We start from the raw sequence: 27,911 nt of genomic DNA, 5'->3' as shown, positions 1-27,911 counted from the left end.
GGGGCAGAGGAGGCTTTGCGGGGCCGCCGCGGCCGTGCTGCGGGGCCGGGCCGGGGGTTGCGGTGCAAGAGTGCTGATCCCCTCCTCGGCTCTACCGGCGGCGGCAAACCCCTCCCGGCTTTTCCCGCACCCCCGGCTGTCCGGTTTGTCCGGCACAAGTAAAGAGAAAGCTGGAGTTTATTTTTTATTTATTTATTTGTTGCCGGAGCACACGGTGATGTCGCCTTCTCAAACAAACGTGTATCTAGAGGGAAATCGATGCCGATAATGTTTAGAAGATTAAAAGAGCATTAATGCTGGCAACAGGAGCATAAACGCGTGGACCCGGTTTTCATTGATCTGGAACCTGAGCCGGCTCATTTCCAGTAATGCTGCTGGTGCTTTTCCTTCCCAGCACCGGTCCCGGGTGGGGGGTTCCCCACGGAGCCATACACGTAAGGCAGAAAATCAGAAAGGGCAGCTAAACTGCTGCCCGGCAGGTGTGTAGATGCAGTTTCTGATTTTCTGCCATCCACACGGAGTTATGCCCGTGTACTTCTGGGTCTCCACATTCCCAGTTCCCCCTGAATGCCGTCGCATCCTGGAGTGAAGTTTGGAGAGAGCTTGGTCGCCGAGTGGGCACGGGTTGCACGTGGAGTGGGAGCTGGAGCAGGAAAGACCTTTGCAAATTACCGTTCCTTTCGGGAAATCGATTTTTTTTATTATTATTACCACGTGTGAATATACAGCTTCATTGCCTCTGTACTTCCTTCTTCCCCTTCACGCACCTGCTTAAAACCCTCTAAGCAAGGGGAATAAGCCAAAAGTATTTCAGATTTCTGAAAACCACCAGCCGTTTCCCCCCGTCCTCCCTCCTGTAAGTTTTCCCCAAACAGGACGAGAATCTGCTGTCCTTGGAGGGAAATGCCCCCGCTCCCCGTGGCAGCTGTAGCAGTGCGGTGTGCTTCTTTTTTCTTATAGAAGATACAGAACAAGAATAAGAAGATACAGATTCTAGTTCTTTACCTTTCTTTTCCTTTTTCCCTTTTCCTTTTTCCCCTTTTCCTCTTTCCCACCCACCCCCACCCGCCCTTTTTCCCCTTTCCATCCCTTATTTCCGTGCTCACTGCCTTCCGCGGCCGGGGAGCGGCAGGCCGGGGCGGCAGCCCCAGCTCAGGGGTGCGGGGGGCCCTGGCGGACCAATGTCCGAGGGCAAGACCCGGCTCAGGCGCGGCCGCGGCGGGGGGAAGCGGCGGGTGCCCCCCCGGGCAGCCGCGGCAGGGATAGGGCCTTCGGGACCCCCACCAAACGGGACCGAGGGACCACCTCGGGTTCTGGGCTGCCTCGCCGGCGGGACCCCGGCCCCAGGAAGGCGGTGGGTAAGAGCCTTGGCCCGCTGCTGCCCCGCCGGGCAGTGCCTCAGTTTGTGCTGGGGGGGAAAATACTGGCGGTCTGTAGGTGAGTCAGTGCGTGAATTTGCGGGGGCAGCTCGGAGGGCAGGGCTCAGCTGCCGTGCCGGTTACCGGGGCCTGCTCTACCAAGCGCCGCACCTCGGGGCGTTGCGGCCCCCCGGCAGCCAAACCGGGAGCGTGCCCCTGCCACACTGTGTGCCCCCCCGAGGGGTGGGGGGCGCGGCTCGGCACTGTGCTGAGGCGGGGGGGCGGCATGGTGTTGCGGGGCCGCACCCCGCGGCTCCCCGCTACTCTTTCCGGGCGGCTCAGCAAACCGCTCTCACCGCTTGTTTACAAGTCCCGATTGCTGAATAACGTTATTGGTGATTAAACGGTTTTGTACCCAAAATACCCATCAATGAGTCATTAGTGCAGAACTGGCAGGCTGACCTCGCCGTGTTTGTAGCCGTGCGATCGCAGAGGGGTCCCGGGGGGGCTGTGTGCGCCCCGCATCTGCGCGCCCGCCCTTGCCCGAGGAGCAGCGGCCGGGGGCCGGGGACGTGCCCACCACGGGCCCGGCGCGCTCGGTTCCACGGGAGCTGTGCCCGAGGCCCCGTCACGGGTCCCCGCCTGAAAGCCCCGGCCGTGACCCCGCCAGTGCCGGGGCGCCCCGGGCCGCGCTGCTCCGCTCCTGGACCCCGCGTGCCGTGCTGCGGCGCTGGGGGGGCTGCGGGGTTCGGGGAGCTGCGGGGCTGCGGGGTTCGGGGAGCTGGGAGGCTGTGGGGCTCGGGGGCCTGCGGCCCCGGCCCACGCGGGAAGGGCGGGAGCAGTGCCGGGGGGGGCCCGTCAGCGGCAGCGGGACCGTCAGCACCACGGACAGCGGCGGGGGGCGGGGGCGCGGGGGAGGGAGGGGCGCGCTCGTGGAGGGGTGTGGGAGAGGGATGGAGGGGAACAGGGGGGATGGAAGGGTGCAGGGGAGGGAGGGGCACGGGGGGTAGAGGGGAGCGGAAAGGAGATGAGGGGCGCAGGAGAGGGATGGAGGGGAGCAGGAGGGATGCAGGGGGGTGGAGAGGCACAGGAGTGGGATGGAGGGGACCAGGAGAGCTACAAGGGAGGGAGGACAGAGGGGAGCAGGATGGGGTGAGGCACCTCAGGGCAGGCAGTGGCTGTGGCCTCTCCCTGGCCCAGACCCTGGTGGGCTGTGGGGGGCCATCCCAGTGGAGGGAGGAATGGTGGCCCCGCATCCCACCAAGGCCAGGACTGCGCTGGTGCAGCTGACCCTCCCGCACCCTTCAACCCTCCAGCGCCAGGAAGGGGCCTTGTACTGGAGCTGATGGCGAGGGGTGGGTCGGGTGCCAGTGGACTGCTGTTGTCAGTCCATCCGCTGCCTCTTTGTGCCACACCGAATGCTGCTTTCTCTGAATTTTGAGACTGTTTTGTTGCCTGTAGCTACAGCTAAAAATTAAGGTGTAATAACATCTGTATCAAGTGCGTTATCTATGTATAAAACTATTTCTTAGTGTTGAATTAAATATACAGGTACATAAAGATTCTTTGAAAGGTGCTTAGTTGCTTGAAATATTAGTACTCTCTTCAGATATAGATTAGCGGTTACGTTTGAACAATCCATGCGGTAAATTGTGGTGCTGGGTGATAAATTATATTTCTCATGTACCAAATCTCTGAAATAATATCATGCCCTATCTTTTTGTTCCACATTATTTCTGAAGACATTTTTGCCCTGCAGAAATTTGAATACCATTTTTGTTAAACAACCAGTTTTCATCAGGTTCTTGGTTGGCTGATAAAGATCTGACCACATTTGTCATTGCGTTTCTGTCTTTTTTTCCCCCCTCTACTTTATTCAAGAAACAATTAGCCAATCAACATGGGTTACTTATTCTGAGCTTTTCCATCCTGTTCTTCACTCTTCCCTTACTAGATTTTTTTCCAGCACCTCATCTTTTTGTAGTATCTCTTGGCCATCGCCATTTCAATTGAAATATCCCAAACTCAAATTATTCCTCTGCATCTAAAAGCTGCCAGAGATTGTCGTGACGAACACAAAAAGGAGAGAACATTCTTGCCAGAAGGATTATTTTCCAGTAACTGATGCTGTTTCTTCCCTTGCTTTTTACAGGGGCATTTTGACTCAAACCTTGTGCTTTTTTCCGCACTGTTGCCCCGGTTGCTCATCCTTAGCACTCCTCCCTTGTATTATTCACAAAATCTTGTCCTTGATGTTCCTGCCATCCACCAGTTGCAACTGGCTTTTTCATCCCTTCCAATTATGCATTACTCAGAGATGACGAGCTTCTTGCCAGTAACCAAACACATCTGTTCTGAGTCTCCAAGCACCAAAAGTAGCAGATTCCTCGCATCAGAGGAGCTCCCCTGTGGCTGCCTTCAGAGTAGAAACAGGGCTCTGCAGGTGTACAGAGAATTAAGCTAACAGGGAAAGCAGGGCTGAAAAGGACTTGAGACATCACCTGTCCTGACAGTCTGCCCCATTCTTCAAGAGTCTCCAGTGATGGGGATTTCTCAGGCTTCCAGGGCTTACAGGTACAAAAAAAAATCCTTAATGACTAGCCTTAATCTCCCTTTTTGTCTTTTAAATCCTTTGCTTCCCATCGTATCCCCACTACACAGAGAAAAAAACCCCAACAACTCCCTTTCTTCTGATAGCAATCTGTATTTAAGACTTCTGTCTTGTCTTCTGTCTTCTCTAGAAACAACCCCATCATACTTTGGAGATGAATATGCAGGGAAAGCATTACGTTCAATGGGACACGTAATAGATCTCTTTTTTCCAAGGTAAAGGATTTTGTATCCAGCTCTATCAATCTTGCAGACTCTTGCATAAAAGGCGCTCTGATTTATAGAGGATTTTTGTACACAGGAATCACACAAAATAGGCTAATCTCAAATGGGTTCAGTGATAAGATCAACCAGACAACTCACTGATGGCAGACAGAAGTGCAATCAGAAAAGAAATTTGAGTGTTTTGGGGTTGTTTGGGGTTTTTGAGCTATAAAACTAAACTACTTCATTGTGGAAAAAAGGGGACTCAAGCCACTGGTAAATGCTGCACAAAGGAATTATTAGGCAAGTGATAGAGGCTGGCAGTTCCCCAAAACACAAATTGTCTCTGAGACCAAAATATCTCTAAGTAAGCAGGGAACATATTTATGAGTAGTGGTGATTTTCCAGCAGATCTCATCTTGTCATAATGGGCATTTAAGAATGGGGGCCTGTTCTGAGGCATTAAGCTTTGGCAAGCAGCACAGGGCTGAGGAAGATAAAGGAAGAGCATGAGGAAGTCTTTCTCGGGGAGCTTCCCACGCACCACCTTCTCCATTTTCCTTCTCCTCTGTGCTTATCATGCCCACTTGCTCCTGTATCAGGTGAGGACACTGCTGCTTTCCTCAGCAGACAGTGTCATGGCACAAGCATCCTTCCTCCGGCTATTGCTGGTAAGGACCAGTGGCACCACAGCACCACGTCAGCCATGACCACAGGCTCCCAATGCAAAGAGGCTCACACAGATTAGGTATAAACTTCCAAAGCTTTTCCCTTGTCCTTCTGGCATCTTTAATGCCAAGTTTCTCCTCCACATGTCCAGATCCTGCTGGGGTACAGCATCTTGTTGCTCCTCCCACATCCAGCCCTGACCATGCCCTGCAGAAAAGGTGTCCGGTGGGGCATGGCCACACAGACCTGACACCAGAACCCTGCTTACTGTCAGCTAGCTCGTACCATTGGGGTGACAGGAGTACTACCTGATGCAACTGCTGTCACCCACACAGCCTGCTGAGGGGTCGTCCCACCTCCCATCCACCAGCTGCATGGTCGCATGTTCACTGTGGAGGTGGGAAACACCCCCAGCCCCTCTGCCTGGAGGGTGCCCCCCCCTTCCTTGCCTCCCCACGAGTTGCTGGTGCCTGGAGGAAGGTCGCTTACCTCTCCTGCTGAGACTGTGTTTTTGTAAGCACCTGGGAAGAAGGAAATGGGAACCAGGCTGTATGGCAAAGAACATGGCTCCTCCCAGGCCTGCTCTTGCTTTGTGTGCTCAGCAGTTGTCGTCTGAAGTGCAAGGAGAGCCCAGAGAGCCAGTGGACAGCATAGATCTGTCATTCCCAGACAAGTTGGCAGAGCTTTGCTCCTGTTCTCTCCTGTTCCTTTATAATTGCACCCTGTGCATAACAGCCATTAAAAGGAAATATTCATTCCATGCTTTCTCCCATGACTCAGAACTTCTGAAAACAGGCTGGTTCTGGAAACACACAGCCAGAACTTGGCAGATCCATACTTTCCTTTGCAGAAGAGCCCATGGGACTCGGCTTGTGACTCTGACTTGCAAGCGTTAAGGTGCAGGAGGGAACTGCAGCATGGGAGGCTGTCAGAGCAACAGAGCTATGGGAAAGCTGCTAGATGTAATCAGCAGAAAACCAGGAGGCAAGGTATTTCAAATTCTAATCCACTCTCAGATTTCAGACTCCTGTTCTGTGCTTGCTTACCTACCTCAGCTTCAAATTCCCAGTCCTTTCTTGGAAAAGATGCCTGAAATGCTTCCCTTTCTCCACGGGGGAGAAGGTCATGGCTGTATTCTGGTGCTTGAGGGGATGCGCTGGCGCACCACTTGCAGCTGCTGCTCCAACAGGCAGAGCAGCTAGTGTGGGAACACTCTGGTTTCAGCTCTGTGCTCTGACAAGGGGGATATAAATCCTTGTTACAGAAAAGTGTTATAATTCAGCTAGAAACTATTTTGGGATTCAAAAGGGGGAATCTCCAGAACAAGATGAAACATAACTCTCCCAAGCATTAGAAGTGAAGGGCTGGCAGAGCACAGTTTGAAGCATCCAGCATTTTGCTGTGGCTGGATAGAGCATCCGAGAAGCCTGGCTGCTGCAAGAGCTGGCAATCCTGGGGAGGGGTGCCTTGGCACTGCAAATGGGCTGACGCTGCTCATTGCAGTTGGGTGATGGTATTTAAATGCTGCTGCTTCCACAGCTTTTGTCTGCTTGTTCTTCTAAAAGCAGCTGAGACTCTGAAACAGAACAAGTGCATTTTCGCACCTTGACAAGGCTGACACAGGCAGGGTATGTGTCTGTCCCTGCAGCCCCTCTGTTCCCCTCCTCCCAGCATCCCTGGCTCCTTCCAGGGTGCCCTGGGGTTGTTGTCACACCCAGGGCCAGAGGTCTCACAGGTAACTGTGGGCTGTTGCCCCCTTCTTGTGAAAACAGGAGTCTGTGGGGAGAAGTGAGATCCCTGAAGTGCCCACTTACAACAAGGCTATGGCGTGAGCTTGCACCGGCTCGGTGGTGAACCCAGCCCAAGGGAAAGCTTATGTGTCCCCCAGCTCTTGGGAAGGAGACCTTATGGGATCGTGACCAACGCTGAAACAGAAATCTGTCAGAAATTGGGTCTGTTCCTTCTGCAGCTCACAGAAAGCTTGTTGGTAGAGAGAGGGCTGGATATGGAGTGTCAGGGGCCGCTCCCTGGCTCAGCCACAGAAAAGAAGCTGGGGGGCTGCTTTGCTGCTTCCGTGCATGGTTAGAGCTCCCAGCCGCTTGGTGACAAGGAGTGCATTGAAACTGTACCGCGTGCTCACCGAGTCTCCACTCGTTCACGCCCTGGAGTGCAATAAATTGGCCCTATCTCATCTATTATTTATTATTCTGTATTAATGATGGAAGTATATTACAATAGTACTTAGAGGCCCTTGTCAGAGATCCCACACCGAGATGGGTGTTGCAGCACTGCAGGGGAGGAAGACGCCCCTGCCCCGCAGAATTTACAGCCCAATTTCAGCCACCCAGCATATTTACAAGAGATTTGACACAAATAGCCTGAGACCTGCTACATGTCAGAAAGAAATATAAAAGAACTAGGTCCCCAAACCCATTAATCTTTTCTTCTCAAATAGCTGAAAGATGCAAGACTTAGAGAGAGGAAGGCGTTCCCTCCATGGCAGAATTGAGAGGGAGAAAAAGCAGGTTGAGCACCAAGAAAACCCAGTCCAGGACAGGGAAACAGCAAGGTTGTGTGCTTCGTTCTCAGAGCGTTTCAGGAATCCTTGTATGCCCAAATAGGAATCGTGGCATAGGGAACTCCTTGCCATTACAGCAGGGTTGGTTTGGGTGAGCAAAGAGATCTTCTCCAGTAATGACAGATCTTCTCTGGAAGGACAGGATTAATACTTCGTGTCACGCTTCTCATTTGTAGGCGCGTTCTGTTTTTCTAGGAAAATGCCAACAGAGGGCATTCACAGGGATTACGAAAATCAGAAGGGGTTTGTGTGTGGGCAGCAGATGGGAAGGAGCACGGGAAGGCACACTGGCTGCACACCCGGACAATGTGATTATTTGCATCTTCATTCAAATTGTTTCTTGTTACATAATGATTTTGTACACAGTGGAGTACTTAACCTAATTTGTATTGATCTCAATTGCTTTCATTTGTGCATACTTAATTCAGAGAGGTAATCAAATTGATTTTTGAGGCCTAGTTTTTAAGAGATTGTACTAACACAGATATACAAGAGGTTGCTTTAAGTGAATCATAGCAAAATAAAAACATTTTAAACCTTTGGAAAATGTTTTGATGGTCATTTCATTGTGTTCTATATTACTAACATAATTAAATTTCCTTCACATTAAGTTCTCCCCGAAATCAAATTGAGGAACATTTTTTAGTTCCATCAGACAGATAACTGGGTTTAGTTGACTTTGTACTATACCCGCATGAAACCACATATGGGAGATCAATATTCATGGCTTATCCTTATGAATGATAGAGAGAGATGACTTACTGCTGGATTAAGGGAATATTGTTCTTTACTTGGCTCCTACTTAACATCTTCTATTTGTTTCATAGGTCCAAAGTCATTTGTGCCATTGGAGTAAAAACATCATAAACGTGGTGATTATCTAAGGGTGTTAGTTAATGTGAGAAACCACAGGGAACCAAAATGTAGAGGAGATGAAGACAAAGGGAGGCTTTTTTCAGTGAAACTGGACCATGAAATATGGCCCAGAGAAATTTCAGACTGCTAAATAGGCCTCCAGGTTTTCTGGTTAAAACGCCCTCACCTAATTGGTTTAAAAGTAGAGATACCTAAGGGGGCAGATGGATTGACATCAGATTTATCTTGGGGTTTTGTTTGTATGAAAAGCCGGACATGCACTACACAAGACAGAAAATCACAGGAGCTGTTCCATTAGCGTTTCCAGCATCCAAAGGAAGCTGGTGTCAGGCTCTCGAAAGAGAAATGGGATGGGTCTCTAGTCTGCACAAGTCCTTCTGTGCCTGTCTCCACAGTTTGTGGTCTTAAACCTTGGTGGGCAAAGCCCCTCTGCCCATAAGCATCACCACCTGGTGCCCCTTACAGACCAGCACCCGCACCCCTGGGACGTCGCTTCCATACTCTCCACAGCTCCGGCTGTGGTGGCAACAGCCAGTGGAAGGTTTCATCTCATTAACATTTTTCCCTTTGCTTGAGCGGTCATTACGCCTATTTGGCACGAGCCTAGCCCTGTGCAGTGCTGAGGCAGATGAGCAGAGCTTGCCCCAGCCTCTGCCAGCAGAACAGTCCCCATCCCTCTTTCTCAGGTGTGGGATGTGGGCTTCCTCTCCACTGGTGGCATTCACAGGGGCACGTGCCCACCCAAGCTCTGCAGATCCTACTTTTGGAAGTACATGCCGAGATGATTCATAGGCACAAAGCATCCAGGCTCTGCAAGCAGCTCCTCTTCACCAAGGACTGCTCTGGCACCACTCCAGCTCCCAGGACCCCTCCCTACCCTGCCTGTCCTCCTCCTCCTCCTGATCTTGGTGACCCTCTTGTCTTCATTTCCACTCCCCATCTCCCTCCCCGAGCACCAGTGCGGGGGGAAACAGAGGAGCCACGGGAGGAGGGGAGCCCTGGTGCATGCCAGGGAGCATCGCTGCCCTGTGCCTGGGGGCTCGGAGGGTGGCATTTGGCTGAATACTAGTGCAGTGCTGCCAGTCATGGTGGTGAGCTCTGTATCAATCAATTTTAGCCTACATGTGGCAAAATCAGTTTCTATAAAAAGGACCGGTCTTTCCATGCATGCATAAACAGATGATAGGAGCTATCACTGCCTGCAGGGACATGCAACACTGCTTCTGGGTTTCATAAGGCCAGCGTTACACACTGCAGATTGATTGCTCTGAGCTGCACACTGTTTCAGCTGATAACGATGGAGCCTGGTTGGTATCTTTCAGTGAAACAAACTGTCGTGAGAAAATGCCAAATCATCCAATCTGAACCCATTGCACTTCATCAAGCTTCCACCAGCCCTGTGGCGAACTCGCCCTGGACTGTGGGTGCCACCCCATGGGACCCCACCGGCTGCAGCGGCTCTCCTGAGTGAGCTGGGCCAGGGCTGGAGCACGGTGGGATCCACAGTCTGGTGGCGAGGTGGGCAGGGGTGGGCAGAGGTGCTCCAGGTGCTGGGGACTGCCACAGCTCCCATCGCAGCAGGGTGGAGGGGGGACCCCCACGGCAGTGTTAGTGAATCCTAGTGAATCTGTTGCCTTTTGCTGGTCATTGCCATGCATTCACCTTTAATGATAAATTTCCCAGTGCTTCAGTCTTTGTAAATGGAAGTTTTAAAGACAATACTTATCAACTGAAATTATTCTAGATATTTTTCAGGATTTATAGCTATTTTTAATGCATGGGCTGGCTAGGTTCCTCTCTTCTGAGGCAGAAGATGGAAAATAAAGAGTTATTGTTGCAGAAAATAAGACAAATTAACTATTAGCAGAAATATTCAATTTAGTGCTACTCGGTGACAAAAGAAAATTGAGCTTCAATTAGAAGCATGTGAAATTCACAAGGAAACCAGACAGGCTTGCAGAAATAAAATTTTTAAAAATCACCACTTTTCTGCAGTTCCCTTTCAAGCAGATGGGGTTACAGACATTAGAACTGATGCAGTGCACATCGGTCACTGCAGCCCCTGGTTACAGTGAGGTTGTGATTCTTCCAAAGCGGTGTGATACGGCTCTTCTTTTCATGTGAGCTGTGTTGAAAACTATCAAATGTGGGCAGTTTAGAGCAAATTTTCTTTGAGAAAGAGAGGTGTGTCCCAAGGCATGATGGAGCCAGCAGCAGATGTGAGCAGAAGCTGTGTCTCTCCCCACTGCCACCCACTTGCAGCAAGGGAGGAGATGCATCCCAGCTGCATCTGACACTTGTGCCCTGGCCATGCAAGGGAAGCTGGGACAGGGCTTTTCCCTGGCTAACGTTAGGTGAGATGAGTGCCAGCCCTGCCAGTGGGGTGAGCCAGGTTACGGGTGCAGGGGATTCAGGGAGACAGCTCCTTAGCAAGGCTCTGGAGACAGAGCTGGATGAGCCAGGAGCGATGGGGTATTACCCAGTTCCCACGGCTGCAGCTGCACAGGGCAGCTGGGATCGGTGGCTGGACTTCGCTTGCCTGGGTGGCAAACAGGTGCCAGTGCTTGGCTGGCACGTTTCCCAACTGCCACATGCACAGTAAGGTGGGCTTAGGTGAAACTTTCTGAGAGCTGCCTGTCTGTTAGCCAGGAGGCACGACTGCCTGCCTCTGCTCTCCCTGTCTCTGGGATCTATCCAAATATTTCAGCACATGCTTAACCTCAGGCTTGCAAACACGCTAATAAAAAAATCAATGGAGTGTCTTGCATATTTAAAGCTGAATATCTGAATAGTTGTTGTCTTCATGGAGAGGAACCTTGTTAGCACTGAGAACTGCTGAGATGCTGGGGCTCACTCTCGTCATCTCCTGGGTGCCTCGCCTGACTCACCTCCCACCTCTCAACACTTAATTCTAGGTGCTTTTCTCTATTTTATTTTTTTATTTCTAAGCAATACCTAATTCTGTTTTCAAGCAATGTTTTTTAAACATTTCCTCAGTTTTAGCTGCAGGACAAAACTATGGTCACTGAAGGCAGACTGTCCGTCCTTGAGGAATGCAGCCCCACAGTGCAGTGTTGGCTTTCTGCACCGCTCTTAATGCCTTGTCAGTCGGTGGGGTTCCACTTCAGTCAGCATTAAGTGAGGCACCACCAAATCTGTTTCTGAGCTCTTTCTGTATTTATTCTATGTAAAGTGTCTTTAGTCCCATGTAGAAGAAAAGTGATGATTTCCACCCGCCCCCCTCATTTATGGCTTTCAGTTCTTGCCAGTTGTCCATTTTCTTCCATAGAATATGTTCAGTATTAACTGTCATTGATAAATCAAATTGTTCTTAGAACTAAGATGGCTGCTTCCCTTCCCTCTACTATTAGAGTGTTTCTCTTTCTGTATGCAGGTTTCCTGGAAAAGAACTTTATTTTATTAGAGTGCTCACTTTTATCTTCTGATAAATGCATGTCAAGGAACATTTGCCTTTATGGTGCCTTTTCAAGAGCAAACTTAACAGTTCAAGGAAAGTATTTACTGAATGCATTGAAAAGCACATACCTTTGCATTATTTATTATAAGATACCAATAACTGTAAAACGCAGAGTACCTCTGGACATAAATTAGTGATGTTAGGAAACACTAGACTCTTCCCAGTGTCCCAGAACCTATTAGAAACTGCAGCAAAGAGGCAGGTGCTCATCACATCCCCAGTGCTGGGGATACCAGACAGAAGGCGAAGTAAAGTGACAAACGCACAAATGCAGTTTAAAATCCGCCTTTTCATCTCAGACAGGCAGTAAAACATTATTTGTGGAGTGTGTTAGAGCTGCAGTCAGAGAACCCAGAGTCTTCCCGTGCTATGCCTTTGGGCTAATCACCTCTGGAGACCTGAGTCCGGCCATCGGGACGCAGTTACAGCTCACCCCGATGCCTCCACCCTGCCCACATGGCAGCATTCCTGCTGCTGCCTCCAGGAGAGCTGGGCTGGGAACTGCTCCTGGGGCACTTGCCCGTAACCCTGAAATCGGGGTTTGGACCCAACTCTGGTGCATCCTCCCCTTACATTTTGGCCCGCCTCTGCTGCAGCCACTGGTAGCTGGCAGTGGAGAACAGATTCAAGAGGGGGGTTGAGATCAGGCACTGCAACAAAATATTCCAGTTTCCTGCAGAAATCCTGTGAAATACCATCCCGTGCACAAAACCAAGCGGATCAGCGTAGTCTTTGATGCACCCAGCTGAGCCAGGCTCCGTGTGCTGTGCTCTGGCGCAGGTAGATGGGTACAGGCCCAGCTTCCGGTTAATTACAGACATTTCACAGTCTGAGTTTTACTCTTTGGGCCAAGGTCTCATTTCACATTCTAGACCTGCAGAATTATTTAATAGGGCTGCTTAAAAACCCGCCCACTTATCAATTCACTCTACTTATTTTGCCCCAGCACATTACCTAACCATGTCAACATATGGATTTTTTTTATCTTACTGCCCTGTGTAGACAGCCTTATCAGGCTATTTTTAAATCTGAGTATGCTTCGGCAGCGGTATTGGTTTCAGCACTTGATGTTCTCTCTGTGCTAATAAATACAGATCAGCTATTAATACTGATTTTTTTTAGGATCCATTAGCATCGCTTGGCACAGTGATGGTCCAGCACTGCTGCCCTGCCTGACCTGAATGCTGACGGGCACTTCTGGCTGGCTTCGCCCTTGGCCTCTGGAGCCACTGCAAGGAAGGGGTGGCGCTGGCCCCTGCAGAGCGCTGCTGGCTCAGCCACCCTCCCCAGTCAGCCCCTCAGCTCTGTGGGCTGGAGCAAGCTGGGGAGTGGGGAGGCTGCCTGTGCCCAGCCTCCAGCCCCGGGAAGCAGGGCGTCAGGCTTTGAGGCAGCAAGGATGATCTGAAGAGGAAGGGGAGATTTAGTTTCAGATGAAAGGCATTTGCCTGTTTTAAAGGAGATGTGCGATCCCAGGTATTTTATTTTGTCCTCCTGGAAGGAGGACATCAAAATGTGTGCTGTAAACCCAAATGTAGATGAACTCAAATATATAGTGCCCAGGTTTCTAGGCAGCCCAGCTGGCTTTGCGCCTGGACCCCCTTGAACAGCCTTGCTCTGCTGTGTCTGGAGCAGCATCCCCCAGTGTGCAACAGGCTGCTGCCACGGTTGAGCCCTGGCAGTCTCTGCATAGGGTGGAGGGAGAAGGGAATGGTGCTCTGGGGTGGTGAAAACCCCAGGGAAGAAGGACCAAGGGGAGCCGGAGCCCGACCCACTGCTATGGAAGCCTGAGCATTGTCATCTGCACAGAGACAGGCTCTGGTAACTGCTGCTGGCAAACATGGGGAGGAAAAATATCAGCCAGTGTGTTTCTTCAAAGCTGCATGTTCAGAGATGATTTCCGTCAGGAAGCTTTGCCACCTTTCTGGAACAACTTGTTGAAAGCATCGTGGGGGGGGAGCGTATCACACCGTGTACTGCTGTGCTTGGTTTCAGCAATGCTTTTGAGTTTGCTTATAGAGAACACAGTCGTTGCAGTTCAAGACTGGGCTGTGAAGCAGCGATGAAGAGGATGGAGCAACCCACAGCGCAGCTGCACAGGGGGTGTGAGGTGCCTGGCCAGCAGTGTGGAGAAGCCTTGGCTGGCCTTGAACCGTTGGGTAGCAGCTGGTGGATGGCTTTGGAACAAAGGCAGGGGGTGCCTGCATGGCCACACGATCAAGGGGTATGTGGAGAGCTAATTGCTGACGAGGGACGTTGCCTCAACAGCAGGCACTGCTACTGTTCCATCTCAGAAATTTGCAATTTCATGTATTCCTTTTTTTTGTCTGTAGCTTTTCACCACTGCAATCTGTAAGAAGCCAAGTGGAAGGGCAGGCTTTCCGAGAGTGGCAGGATCTGAGACACGCCAGAGGGTCTGGTTGTTCCTACGCGAGGCTATAAGCAAACGGTCTTGCAGCAGAAGTTAGGAGTTTGTCTCACCACAGATGTCTGATGTTTTGGCAGGTTTTTCAGAGAGCAGCTGTTGCAGCAGTGGGTAAAAAACACCCATAAATGGGTAAATGGTTAAAAACTGGCCACAGAGGTCTCTCTCTGGGGAAAACAGGCAAACAGAAGGTTCAGCTGGACAGCAGCAGTTTGTGCTGTTGAACGTGATTTTTCCCCAGTGGTGGTTGCACGAGGTTGCTGCCACGGGAGCTTTGACTGGCATTTGCTTTGGGGTGTTTAAAGTAATAAAACTCCTGTACAAATGTTAGACTGGGCTGTTGGGGAGGCAGAACCAGGCCTCCTTTTCAGGGTGGAGATTATGAATGTGGGGAGCGGAGCAGCCTGTCCTTGGTCAGACAGAGCAAAGCTGGGAGTCCTCCCCTGCCACAGGGTCTCACCCATCCCTCTGCATTCCCACAGGCGTATCACCAGTACCCATCCATTCTGCAGACATCTTCTGGGAGAGGAGCGGCTGGCAGGGAGGCATGCAGCCTGGTGTGCTGCGGATTTCAGCTGATGCCCAACACACACCCTGCAGCTCCAGATGGAGGGCGGGTTTGAGTTGCAAATCGTGCAGGGAGCTTGTGGGGGGGGGGGGGGCACTTTCTGTTTGCTCAGCTGTCCTTTCCCCTGTACTAATAAAGCAGGTTTGGGGAGTTCCTGCCTTCACCATTGTGCCCACGATAATTGTTTTAAGTACATGTTTGGAATGGCAGATGAAAGAAAAGGCTATTTGTCCCAAAATATGGATAGATTTATTCTAAATGCATGAACAGCAGTTCCCAGTGTATTTCCTCTGTCCTGTATGTTACCCAGGGGGTGCAGTTTACATGGTGGAATAGTGGCCTGCGCAGTTTTGTTAAAAAATAGTGATCTGCTGTTGTTATATACTACTGCACATGAGAAGTTCTGAAAAGATTTAATCTTTGTCTTAGCTGTTGAGGGGGGTGGAAAAATGGGCTTTGCATTTTCTTTCCTAGGCTGACATCAGATAAGCTAAATTGTCAATTCTGATGCTGCTGTAACACAAGAGCAATGCTTAGATGGTGGCTTTATAAAAAGTGTGGAAAACCTCAGTTGTGCACTGCTCCGAAACAGCAAGTGAATTCGAGGACTCTGGGGATGGCCGGGGGGAGTGCTCCGATTGCCTGGGGGTTCGGTGCCCAAATGACTAACAACCAGGTGCCCACCCAAAATAATTTCTGAAAATGCAGGTCTTTGGGATGCTGGCGCAAACAGTGCTGTAGCCCCCCTGGATTCTGCCATGAGCCCCTGGTCCCACATGCCGGCTCAACTGCAGCTGTGCGCCGCTGGCTGGCAGGTCTTACAGGGGGGTGCCAGCTCCACCCCCACCCCCCGGCCAGTCCCCACGCCTGGGGTCTGCAGGCAGCCACGCACCTCCTGACGCTTGCTTTCTCTCTGTCTCTGCCCACCCTTCCCCAGCCTGCAAACGCAAAGAGCAAGAGCCGAACAAAGAGCGGAACAACTCCCAGAAGAAATCTCGCCTGGTTTTCACAGACCTCCAGCGCAGAACACTTTTCGCCATCTTCAAGGAGAACAAGCGCCCCTCCAAAGAAATGCAGATCACCATCTCCCAGCAGCTGGGCCTGGAGCTCACCACCGTCAGCAACTTCTTCATGAACGCCCGGCGGCGCAGCCTGGAGAAGTGGCAGGATGACCTGAGCTCTGGGGGCTCCTCCTCAGCCCCCAGCACCTGCACCAAAGCATGATGGGGAGTGGCCGGCGCGGCACGGCATGGCACGGCACGGCACGGCATGGCGTGGCAGAGAGAGCAGCTTCACAGCAGGGCCCTTCACTGGTGACTTAAAGCACAATCCTCCTGGAAACGAACCCCAGCCCAGCTGTAACAGAGGACACTTCTTATGGCTTTTAGTCAGTCTTAGCAGGCGCAAATTAAAAATTAACCTCTTTCTATACAATACTACGCTCAGGACAGGCAAAGCAGGTCTGAAACGTAGGGGAGTCATTCATGAGGCAAGTTTCTCCTGAGCCCCAAAGCGCCCCAGCCAGCAGAGGTGCCTCTCGCTGGGCAGCCTGCCCATGCCCAGCGTTTGCCGGCAGGGCGCTGGTGCTGGCCACACCGCCCTGCACCAAAGCTCGCCACTGTGGCGCAGCCACGCAAGAACGGAGCACAAAGTCTGACACGTAGACGCTAAAGAATCCGAGAACCTGTTTGTAAAACTCAGGCATGGTTTTGTTAAGTGTTTTAGGAGAAAAGGAAAAAAAAAAAAAGATCAAATTTAAGTTTTTCTTGGTTTTGTTTTTGGTTTTTTTTAAGTTTGTTTAATTTAATCAGTGAGTATAGCTTGATCTTGGATCAGAAAAATTCAGTTAACTTGAGCTCAAAGTATCAAGCACAAAGCCAGTAGCTACAGAGATAGGTACGATCCTGGACTCAGTACAGCAATCGTTTCAAGATACAGTCTAACTTCCCGGTCAGTAGGGAATGCCTCTGTAACCACATGAACCTCAAGCACAGTTTGCAGTTTGTCACAAGTTCTGTGTTTGTACCTAATACAGATGCACACTCAGGAGGTCAATTTCATTGCTACAGTACATGGAGCAAACACAACGTTTTAAAAGATCTAGATTTTTTTAGGTCATTAATACATCAGTTTTAGTTGCCAGGGATCTAGTTTCTCCTCAACAACATCCTTACTGAAATGTGTTTAGCGTTCAAGGTATTTTCATTCTTTTTTGTTTTGTTATTTTACGGTACTTTCCAGCAGGAAAAAAAGAGAAACGAGCCCTTCAGATGCCACCGACCGTTTTAGATGTGCCGCATATGACTTCAATATCTATTGCATCCCTAAGTTCCTTTTATCCACCAGTTACCTAAGCTGGCAGGAACACAGCACACCAAAGAGACAGGATTACTGCAAGCCAAAGATATTTATAACTTGCCATTTTCCCTTCATCATCGCTGGTGAGGGTGGTTGTTTGACGATGGAGAAGCCTCACAAACTCCAAGCCCTCTCTCCACCTCCGGCAGGTGCCGTGCGGCTGAGCAGGCAGGCAATGCTGGCAGCTGGTGCAGCAGAGCCCTGGCCACAGCCGCACTGCTGGGGTGGCCCCAGTCAAGCCTCACAGCCCCGGCCCACGCTGCCCAAATGGCCACAGCAGCTCCATGTGCGCGCTTCCAGGTGAATGGCCCTTCCTGGGGCGCTGGCTGAGCCCACGGCAGCAAGCCAAGCATGGTCGTGGTTCTTTAGAGACACTTGAGACTTTTTTTATGTACTACTTAATCGAAACCAAAGAAAAGTTTTCTGCACCTACTTCTTCTGCAACAAACTGTTCCATTTAAAAATAAAGTAAAATTAAAAAAACAAGGAAGCACGTCAGGAAGCAAATGAGTAACACACTGTGTTTTGACAGACATCTTGGACATTTTAGGAAGCAGATCTCAAAGAAAGGGTTGACAAGAACAGGAACAAAGCAAAGCCAGTACGATTGCTGCTTCATTTGACAACTCCAGTCATCTTAAAGTTGAAGATTGTCTTTAATTTGTGCCTATGCAGTTTTTTTCAAAAGAACAAGGAACAGAGCAACCAAAACCTCAACAGCTACAATACCAAAGATGAGGATTCTCACTACTTGTGTTTCAGTTCATTATGTCCTCTTGCACAAATAATGCATATAGCACCACTGATCTCTGTACAGGTAATCACTTCTGTTTCTTTGTGCATCCGAAAGGGTGGGTTCATTTATGTTTTTCCTGTTTCTGCCCCATGCGGGATCTCTCCAAGAGCTGCATGGACTCCAAGTGCATGATGTTGGGGCACTACGCTGGTACGTCTCCTCTCTCCAGAGCCACGTAGGAAAAACTTGTCTATTGGATATGACTTGTTTTGTTGGGTAGAGTTGGTCTCCTGTGTGTCTAGAGCTTTGAACACCCATCCTTCTGTGTGTGAAATTGGTTGAGTAACCCACACCCTTCTTTCTCCTACCCAGGGATAAAACTTGCAAATTTGTCTCTGTACTGATTTTTGCCATTGTAAGCTCTAAGCACTGCCACAGCCTGGCCCCTGAGATCAGATCCCGATCTGAACCGCAACGGAGGTTTCAGCAGCTCCCGTGGCAGTTCAGTAGTTTGTTCTGACAGATCAGAGACATTAAGTTTGTTGGTCCAAGTCGTGATGATCCAGATCATGACATGCAGACCTAGGTCCAAACTTACCTTCCGAGCCAGAGCGCAGCAGTACCATTTTGCTCCATCTCTACCTTTAAATGAGGGCTTCTGTTTAACTACTTTGTGAAACTTCTGCAGTCATTTTCCAAGTGCTTACACTTAAAAAAAGGAAGAAAATCAAAAAGCTTTGTCTGCTCAGGACAGAAGAGGTTTCTGAAAAGTAAATGCAGGATCCTCACAGCTAAACTGGTGGCACGTACCAGCTCTGGGAATCAAAGCATCCCTCAACATAGATTTCCAGACAGATCGTGCATGGTTCGGAAACAATCCAAAGAAGCCTCATAGTCAGGCACAGAATAAAGCTGCCAAAAAATGGTTCAGGTCTGGGCTGATGCCTGCCAGAGCCTCCAGGTGTTTGAGCTCGGCGCTCGGAGCAGCACGCTGCAGGGCCGTGCCGGGCTGGGGTGGTGCAGTCACATGAACTTTCATCTACATCCCCATCCGAAAAGGTCCCCTCAACCCAGCCTCTCTGTGTGCGCCCTGACGTGGCGCGGCCCTCGGGGGCGATGCCTTGTCTGGAAGCGTCCCCCCACAGTCTGCAGCGCTGCCAGGCGATGCCGGGTTTCGATCGCTTTCCTCATGCTCCATCCCGGAGCACCCCTGTAACTGCCGCAGGAGGTGATGTGCCACGCTGGGAAGCCCAGCTGTCGTTCCTTACCTCCCCTTCCCTTCCCACAGTGGCAGGCAGAGAAGTGTGTCACCTCAGATGAGAAACGAGCCCCAGGCATCCTCTGAGGCGTACGCTTGGCTGTTGGTGTCACTGCGGGGGTGGCGTGTGGGACATCTCATGTAAGGGACATCCACGCACTGGCAGCTTCCCCCCTGTGTGCCACCGTCCTTGGGGGCAGAGAGGCTCCCGCCCTGGGCTTCCCATGACACCTGTGAGCAAAGGCCTGGGCTTTTTATTTCTGTTCAGAGTTCATCCCAATAGCCATAACGAAGTAAGTCTAGATCAGTTCCTGAATCATTAAAAAAGGTTTCTTCAATGAAATAATTAATTTTCTCCAAATTGTGGCAGTTTTTGTTATGCAATATTACGGCTTAAGTTTTTGTCTCAACCTTCCAAATGTTGACCTGCAACCTCCCGCCCCACGGGTGCCATTGTCCCACTGAGAGGTGCTGAGCTGACCCTGCTGCCCGCATGGCAGCATCTGTGTGGCAGAACACACGAGGCTCCTCTGTGCTGGGCATTGTCGCTATGTCAGTGCCCATGTTCCCTCCGTATTGCTCAAAAAACATTTGCATCCAAATGTCTGAAAATACTGCTGCATTTTTTATCCCTGCATCTTTTGTGGCCCTCTGTTACGTCTTCCATTCCACTGTCAACTCTTGTAAGCTTTTATGTAGCAGCTATCTCAGAAGGGGAGTGTCGGTAGCATATACTGTGGGTAGATACATTTGTATGTACACGTATGAGCAGAATATATGCTATATTCTGCCCATGCTAAAAGAAAACCAAAACTCAAATAGATATGTTATGTTTATATACCTTATATTTATGAATCTATAGAGCTGTGTAATTTGTTCCTTTTATTTATTCTGATATGAAAGATTAGTATGTCCAGGTAGTATCCCAGCATCCTCTGTACCGTGTACTTGGAGTTACTATCATGGGCACATCCAAGATGAATTCAACTTTCAAGACACCTTGGATATTGCTTAATCATCCATGAAGGAACAAAGAATGTGCTTGATGACTTCGGTTGAATAGCTTTATTCTGGATCTCTTTTCCCTAAAGCTGAATCCAAAGACCTGAGAAGGACTAAACCAGCAAACCATGCTCAAACCCACATAAGGGAATAGGGATCTCCTCTTCCAAAGCAAGACACAGTAACGACATGGTATTGCAAAGAGTGTGCTAGCTTTGGACAAAACCCAATCTTTTTTCTTGCTTGTCACAATACCTGAGTATTTTTAAGACATGGGGAAACTTTATACTTGGCCTCCTTTCTATTTATTAAGGGGAGTTTTTATTGTTTAAATTTTTTTAAAAGGCAAAGCTTAAAATGGTTTTATTTTTTTCCAGACACTTGCGGGTTTTAACGCAATATATTATCTATCAATAATGTAATTTATTTAATTTAGTCTTACAGTAGGTCCTGAAATCTCTGTTCAGTCTAAATCCCACTGAGTTTAATTTTAGCTTTAAAGTTCAATGGGAGTTTTGCCTGAATGTAGACTGCGGGATCAGGCTCTGATGTTAGCTATTTTGTAACTATTTAATTCAATAATTTCTGAATTAATTTGTGGTTAATTCTTCTTATTTATCCATTTTACTGTTGTAGTGCATCAGAGATGTGAAGCGTATGCTAGTAAATACACTTAAAAGTTAGTATTGCTTCATAGAGCAGCCAGGTTCTGTCACAGACAGGAGAAAAATAATTAGTTACATAGAACAGGAGTCTAGTTTAAATTTCTTCTTTTATTTTTTTAAATGTCAAAGTTTAAATTATTTAAGTTAATTTCTTCCCATCTGATTAGAAAGTGCAACATACCTTTATTATGGCACATAAAGCCTTCATAATATAACTTATTTATTTAACTTATTCATCATCATCTGAGGATGCCCTTGTACAGTTTTTATTTTTTATTTAGAATTATCTTTAAAGCACTACAGCTGATCTTCTGTAAGAACAACAGAGCGAATTTTGAGGACAAGCAATGAATATTCAACCTAAAACTGTGCATTCGGAAAGAGGGGGGGGGGTGGAGCGGGGCGGGAAGACACTGGGATACTTTGCCTGAACTTTGGGCTTCGTAAAACTTAAGCTGGGGGAAAAATAATACATGCCAAGCAAAAAGAGAGAAACCCTTAAACTAGCTGCTTCCAAGAATGAACTTGTGTGTGTGTAAAAATAAAGAAAAAAGAAAAAAAAAAAAAAAAGGAAAAAAGAAAAAAAGAAAAAAACCTTTCTATTTCTAGTGAGAACCAAAGAGGCTACCTCACTGACTTTTTCCATTTGTAATTTTAATCGTGTTGATGATACCAAAGATACCAAAGATTTCTTTCTCTGTGCGGTCTGCATTTTGCTTGTGCTCTTTTATAGTTTCAACTGTTCTCTCCTACACACAGTAACATACAGCTGCAGCCCAGACACCCAAAGAAATGCTTCTTGTGGAAGCTGCCAGTTCTGGTGACAATATTTTCTGTGTTTCCCTTATGCCTTCCTGCCAGCCAAACATGTCTGGGGACGTGAAGCCATTTCATGTCCTTCCCCACACCAAAGTCTGGTGGATGGAGCAGTTGTGTCAACCTGGAGGTGAATCCAGGCTTTGCCCAGCAGCCAGTTCCCTGGGGACAGGGACCTGCAAGTGGCCGCCTGCCCAGGTCCCGCTCACCTGTTTGGGCTGGGGTGCGCCGTCGTCAGCAGTAGGAGTCAGTGCGAGAAACTATTTTCAAGCAGCACTACACTTGAACAGCAGCTAAGGGGCTGGTCTGTGAGTGGCCGCGCTAGCCAAGCCCCCCGCTGATGGCTAGGCTGAGGGGAGAGGGATGCTTCCTTTGGGCACCCAGGCACCAAGTAGCCAGCCCTCTGCTGGGGCGAAGCCCAGCTCTGCCTGGCCCGCAACGTTCCTGGTGGGCCCATTCCCATGCATGGCAGGCCCGTTACCGTTCCCAGTGGGCCTGTTCCCGTTCCTGGCGAGCCCAGTGGGCACGGCAGACACAGAGGATGCTCTCTCCTGCTTATGCTTTGTTGTTGTTGTTTACAGTTTTCGTATGAAAATCAATTGATTGTTTTTCTCAAGCTGGTAGTGAAACAAAGCTACATTAAGCTCCATTAGTATCATATTCTTAAGTGATTACTTAAAAATTGGCTAGCTGTCCCTGGGGAATTAGCAGTGCCCTTCAGCGTTCGTTTCTTCTAGCCTGGTTCACACCGTTGATGGAACCGAACCAACCGCTCCGATGAGCTGGACCCACCGGCGGGCACTGCCGGCTCTCCCCAGCGCTCCCAGCCGCCGCCACTTCCCTTTGGACACAAGGTCAACTGCTCATTTGGACCCCCAAACCCCACTGGGGCAGCACTTGTCCCGCAGTTGGAACAGCGGGAAGGTGAGCATGGGCTGGGCTGTAAATTTAAGAAGGAAAAAGCCCACCTCATTCAGATTGCAGGTATGCATTTTTGGCTGAGCTTAAAAGCTAGTTTATAAATCTCTGGGCCTTGATTTAATGGCAATTAAGGCAGGTGACACTCACCCAGCGCAGCATGTCCTGTGTTGGTGAGACCCCACATCAGTGCAGAGCCCGGTGGAACCACATCCCAGGGGCTGCCTGCTACAGGGGCCAGAGCCTTTCCCTAAGAAACCTGCCTGAGCAATGCCTTTGGATTCACACAACCGATGACCAACAGCCCAACACAAAAGATCCACTTTAAGTGTCGCCTTTTCTTTTGTATTTCTTTTTGGTTTTAAGTTTGTATTGGAAAAGATAGGGACTTGACAAGTGTGCTTTTTATATCTATATATTTATATAGTCCTTCAATAAAAAGCTATAATAATTCTCAGGATGCCTTCTGGGCGTGGAGGAGATGATCTGTCCTTGTGCTGGGCAAAACCTCCCCGCCGTGCCCCTCGCCACCCCTGCCCAGCACGGGCGGGTGGCAGGCTGGACACAGAAAATCCCAGAGCTGGCAGCGTCCTCTGCAGCAACCGCGTTCCTTACCAGACTCATGCTTCACTTGCAAAGTGTGACATTACCACGGGACGAGTGCCTTGCTTGAACCAAAGCAACGATTTTGCCAGTCTAGACCTCTCTGTGCTTTTTTTTTATTCTTCCTGTGAATACCTCAGCTTCAACTGGGCCGCCGAATCGTACCTGGTGGGCTTTTTGTACTGTGGTGCTTTGCAATGCAGCCCTGCAAAGAACAAAACTCCTAATAATACCAAAGGCTCCTCTCCTGCCCCCTCTCCTTCTCCTTCTTCTTCTCCTTCTCCTCCATCTCCTTCTTCTCCTTCTTTCTCCTTCTTCTCCTCCTTCTCCTCTTCCTCCTTGTCCTCCTCCTCCTTCTCCTCTCCCTCGCCCTCTCCTCTCCTCCATCTCTATTTCTTCATGGTTCCAAAGCTTTAATATAAAACTGGGCATGTTGGCAACGCAGACCGTGCAATCCCTTACCGAATTTTCTCAGATATACCTCATAGAGAATAGTTGTTTAGAGTAATGTTATTATAGCCTATGTAATAAATTATTCACTGTTTCTTTTTGGTAACTGTGATTTAAAAGAGAAAAAGCTTTATACGTTTTAGGCTGTGCTTTTGTAATAGATGGAAAAGGTGCGCTTAAAAATGTGCGTCAGTCTTTCTTCCAGTTGTTTTGGTTTTTTTTTGTTATGGATTGGGGAAAAGTTGCAGAATGAGCCCAAAGTTTACAGTTTCATATTTTGCTGAAGAAACAATCTGTGTTAATTTGCTCTGTTGAAAAAAAAAAAAAAAAGAAAAAAAAAGATTATTTTCTACATTTGTGCTACTTGGTCTGAACAGCTAATTGTTCTGTGTGACGGTGTAGTGTTATAATTAGCAACTGCCAATCAACGCTACCATTTTTGTGCATGAGGCAAAATCTTAGCAGTGTGATGCATTGTGGCTCTTAATGGCAACTTCTTTTTTTTGCATTTGAAAATAGGCCTTTCCGTTTGATGGTATTTATTTATGCATGGAGCCTGTTATCTGTTAGCGGTTGTGGCGCAGTTGTGTATACACGTGAGCTGTGAAAACACGCACAGTTTCGCCTCACGCAGTGAAGTACTGACAAGAACTGAGAGCCAGATCAGTTCCGACCCACCCGTGCTTTAAATGTAGACTCAGACTGAATTCCAGTTAAATTGGTATTTGAGGAAAAGTTTGGCCAGGCAGCAGCTTTTTCCCAGCCAATTCGGTCGGTAAGCCAGTCACGTGGAAATACACGTCTCACTCAAATTGGAGCTAACTGTGCGTTTTTTCCCAGGACCAGGAGTTACTTTGGCTTTATGGTAGCCCCTTGGGCATGGCACGGGGGACCAGCCGCGGCAGCAGTGCTGGGAGTGCCGGCAGCATCTCTTGCCCGGCCTGCAGCTCCCGCCCGGGCCGACCAGCTGGCCTGTTGTGCTGGGGCGGGCGCTGGGGCTGGGGGTCAGCGGCACTCACCCACCACGTCGCCTGTCGCAATGGGGAGGCTGCTGCAGGATGGCACAGCTGGGCCCCCGGCATTACTCCTGCCTGTGCCAGCCAGCTGCTCCCCCGCTGCTGCACGCCCACCAGAGCCAGCACCGTGCAGGCCCCATCTCCCACTGCCCTCGGCTCTGGGTCCAGATGTATTAAAAGGCTTTACACCTCCCTCAGTTTACCACCCCCACCATGGCACAAACCAGTCTCATTCTCAAGACCCGCAGCTTTATGGCACTGCTAGTGGGCTGGCAAATTGATTGCCTTGTCTGCCCGGGTCTGGCTTCGGACGTGGGGTGTCACCCTGACCTGCTGGTCGCACTGGACATAAAGCCAAACCAACTACCAAATACACCTCACTCTGCACAGAAGAGTGCCACTTGGGGATAAGAGTACGAGAGTCGCAGCCTTCTAATGAGGCATCTCAAGTAACGTCGGTAGAGTGTTTATATTGTCTGTCATTAAGGATATATTAGAAATGTGCTTTCATTAGTGCAAAGAAACATATTTTTATTTGGCCTTATATGGTAGATTATCAGAATGAAAGCTTTGTAATATAGTCTGGGTTGTTTGGGGTTTTTTTTTCTTATTTATCTGCCAAAGACAGTGACAGATACAAGAATTTTGAATAGGCTTTGTGGGTTTTTTTTTGTAAGACAGTCAATGATTGTAATAGCGTTTAATCTTCCAGAAAGCTTTATATGTTCTTCCGCAATAAGCAGACTCAATACTTCTTTCGTCAGACTCAACTCATGCTGGCAGATCCCAACACTACTCAGACTGCACGCAGTTGTTGTAATACCTACATGCTGAGTTCACCTGCATTTTTCAGTCCAAAGGCAAGGAGGGGTATGTGAGACAATGGCAATGTTCACTACTGTGGCCAACAGTAGATGGTCCAGCTTGCTAAAATTTGCCAAGGTACTTGTATTATGAAATTTAAGGTATATTTTATTATGTCATTTTATGTCATTTTTTAACTTTGTGGAAGGTGATATGTTGAACTGAGTGTAAGCTGAGTTTTTCAGACAAATGAAGTAGCTAAAGAGTGAATGTTATTTTATCATTAAAGGGTTTTTACTCAATGATTTGTGCCAATAGATGTCCTTTATCTTAATGACGAGTATTACATTGCTTTCAAATTTTTATTTATAGCTATTGATGTAAAACCCACACACACATATTATTTGCCAAAGTTCAATAAAGGAGGAAAACAATGCTCTTGCTTCCTTGTGCGATGAACAGTTCCTGTTTTTTTCCAGGTGCCCTCCCAGTGTCCGGCTGCTCAGTGCAGCCCGACCCCGCATGCTGGGAGGAGTGGAGCTGCTGGGGCCCATGTAGGCACTGCCACGTCAGGGTGCAGCAGGGCCCAGCACAGGCAGGCTCCGGTGGGACCACATCCTGAAAACACTATGCTGCATGTAGGATCTGGCGAGCGTCAGCAAAAAGTGCTTGGAGAAAAGATCTGGCAGGTTCTTCTAGGAGCCCAACATGCACAGCTAGGCCAGGAACGGGGTGTCATGGAACAGGGACAAAGCAGAGCAGGGAGAGAAGCAGCTTCATTGTCCCACAGATGATTGCTCAAGCGGAGCCTCGTACAAACTGCCTCTCCCAGGCCTCCTCTCACATACACTTTCCAGTGCATTAACCTTTACTCCTGCTTACATGCACGGTACGATGCACACACCATCGACTTGGCTGCTGCTGCTCAGAGATCCTTGTGGGGCAGGGACTCAGGGCTCTGGCATGTATTTAAGGTCTTCCATAAAGAAAAATCCTATACTTATGCAGGCTGGCTGAAACAGAGCACTGCGCTTGTATCTGGTAACGCTATAGCTCCTGCACAGAAGGCGATGACACGGCTTTGCTCTGGACAGCAAAAGAAGAAAAAGGGTTGAGCGCTGCTGCCTGCTGAGCACCCTCCTCCCCCTGAAAGGGTCTTGGCCCTGCCGGGCAGGGGCTGGAAGCACCAGCAGTGTTCCAGAGGGGAGGCGACAGGAGCAGGGCCCATCTTTGCTGTGCCGGTGCCTGGGTGCAGGACCCATGCATGCCCACTGTTCCCCCCAGGTGTTTCAGTCCCAGCACTGCTTTGGGAAGGGGGGGCGCCGGGTTCGGGTCTCACCAGAGGGATAAGCAGGTGCAACCGCATTTGTAAGCGGAGCTTGGCAAGTTGTGAGCACAATCCTGTGCTGGCCTGGGCAGGATGCCCTGGGCCCTGTTCAGAGAGGGCAGCTCCCCTGCAGAACCCCCCAGCCTGCAGCAAGCCACTGACATCGCTCCCCAAGGGGCTCGGGCCGTGACCCAGGGCAAACCCACTGAGGGCAGGGCCTGCAAGGACAGCGGCCATCAGCCTCAGCTGCTCCATCCTTCTCCTTTCCCAATGGCTTTACCCCAGAAAATTCCAAAAATTGGTCCAGTTGGTTGTAACTCGCATTACAGCAGTGAAGATGGCTGGTAAAGAAACCACTTTACATTTATTTATATCAGGGAATTACATGATGTGATGTGATTACTGTAAGATTAAGTAAATTCTCACACTTTCATTCCCTCGAGCAGCGCTGCTGGAGGAGGCAGAGGGCTCCTCCAGCGGAGGGCTCATGGCAAGGAGAATGCTGCCAGTTCATTGTACCCCAGTTACGGGCAAGTCTTTTTGTTTTTTCTCCCCAAGTAATCTCATCGGAAGTAAATCAAATGCAAAACTAAATGACAAACAAAAGCACATTCCTATGTTCTGCTCTTAAAACCCAAATCCCCTAAGAACAGCCCTTTCCTCCCTCGCCCTTTCGGCAGCATCAGCAATGTCATGCCAGATGCTGTTGCCCCCACGCTGCCCACCCCCAAGCCAGGGGCAGGGTCAGCTGCCCCCATGCAGCTCTGGGGACAGCATAGGCGGGTGGCTGTGGGGGCACTCTGCAGCCCCCCAGGAACCGCCACATCCCATCCCCGGGGAGCACCTCAGGCTGTCCACAGGGCAGCTGGGGGACTGCAGCGCCGTTGCCAGTGAAAAGGCACTGTGGGTTTTACTATCTTGAATCTAACCTTCGCACTGATTTTTAACCTTGGGGTTAATAAAATCACAGAAGAATTTGTTTTCACGCTCATTCTCTTCATATCCCTCTCTTGACACTAAGCCAGATTCTGCCGTTAATTAAATTTACGCTGCTTCATTTAACTTTGCTGAGTGGCTACCGGTGCAAATAAAAGCAGACCTGCCTCTTCAGCATTTTGTGTCAAAAAGCCCAGAATGCTGCTGTTCACGCCTCCTTTCCACCTCTACCCTCTGGCTGGGGTGCAGTGGGGACCCC

The 27,911-nt window shown here is 49.4% G+C and overlaps 1 protein-coding gene and 1 pseudogene across 2 annotated transcripts in view; both read left to right on the top strand.

The window, feature by feature from the left end:
• Positions 1-27,911, top strand: part of ONECUT2 (one cut homeobox 2) — a 30,520-nt gene extending 2,609 nt beyond the window's left edge. Inside the window, exon 2 of the mRNA XM_080371784.1 lies at positions 15,701-27,911. Coding sequence (XP_080227910.1) covers positions 15,701-15,987 — 287 coding nt within the window. The 3' untranslated portion in view covers positions 15,988-27,911. The remainder of the gene's footprint in view (positions 1-15,700) is intronic.
• On the top strand, positions 1,182-15,792 carry LOC308056238 (annotated as a pseudogene). Its single transcript has 2 exons — positions 1,182-1,358; positions 7,317-15,792. The product of its transcript is annotated as an uncharacterized misc_RNA (transcript).

This window comes from Falco punctatus (assembly GCF_963210335.1).
Source record: "Falco punctatus genome assembly, chromosome: Z".
Lineage (NCBI taxonomy): Eukaryota > Metazoa > Chordata > Aves > Falconiformes > Falconidae > Falco > Falco punctatus.
The sequence above is the reverse complement of the archived record's forward strand: the minus strand, read 5'-3'. Positions and strand labels throughout refer to the sequence as shown.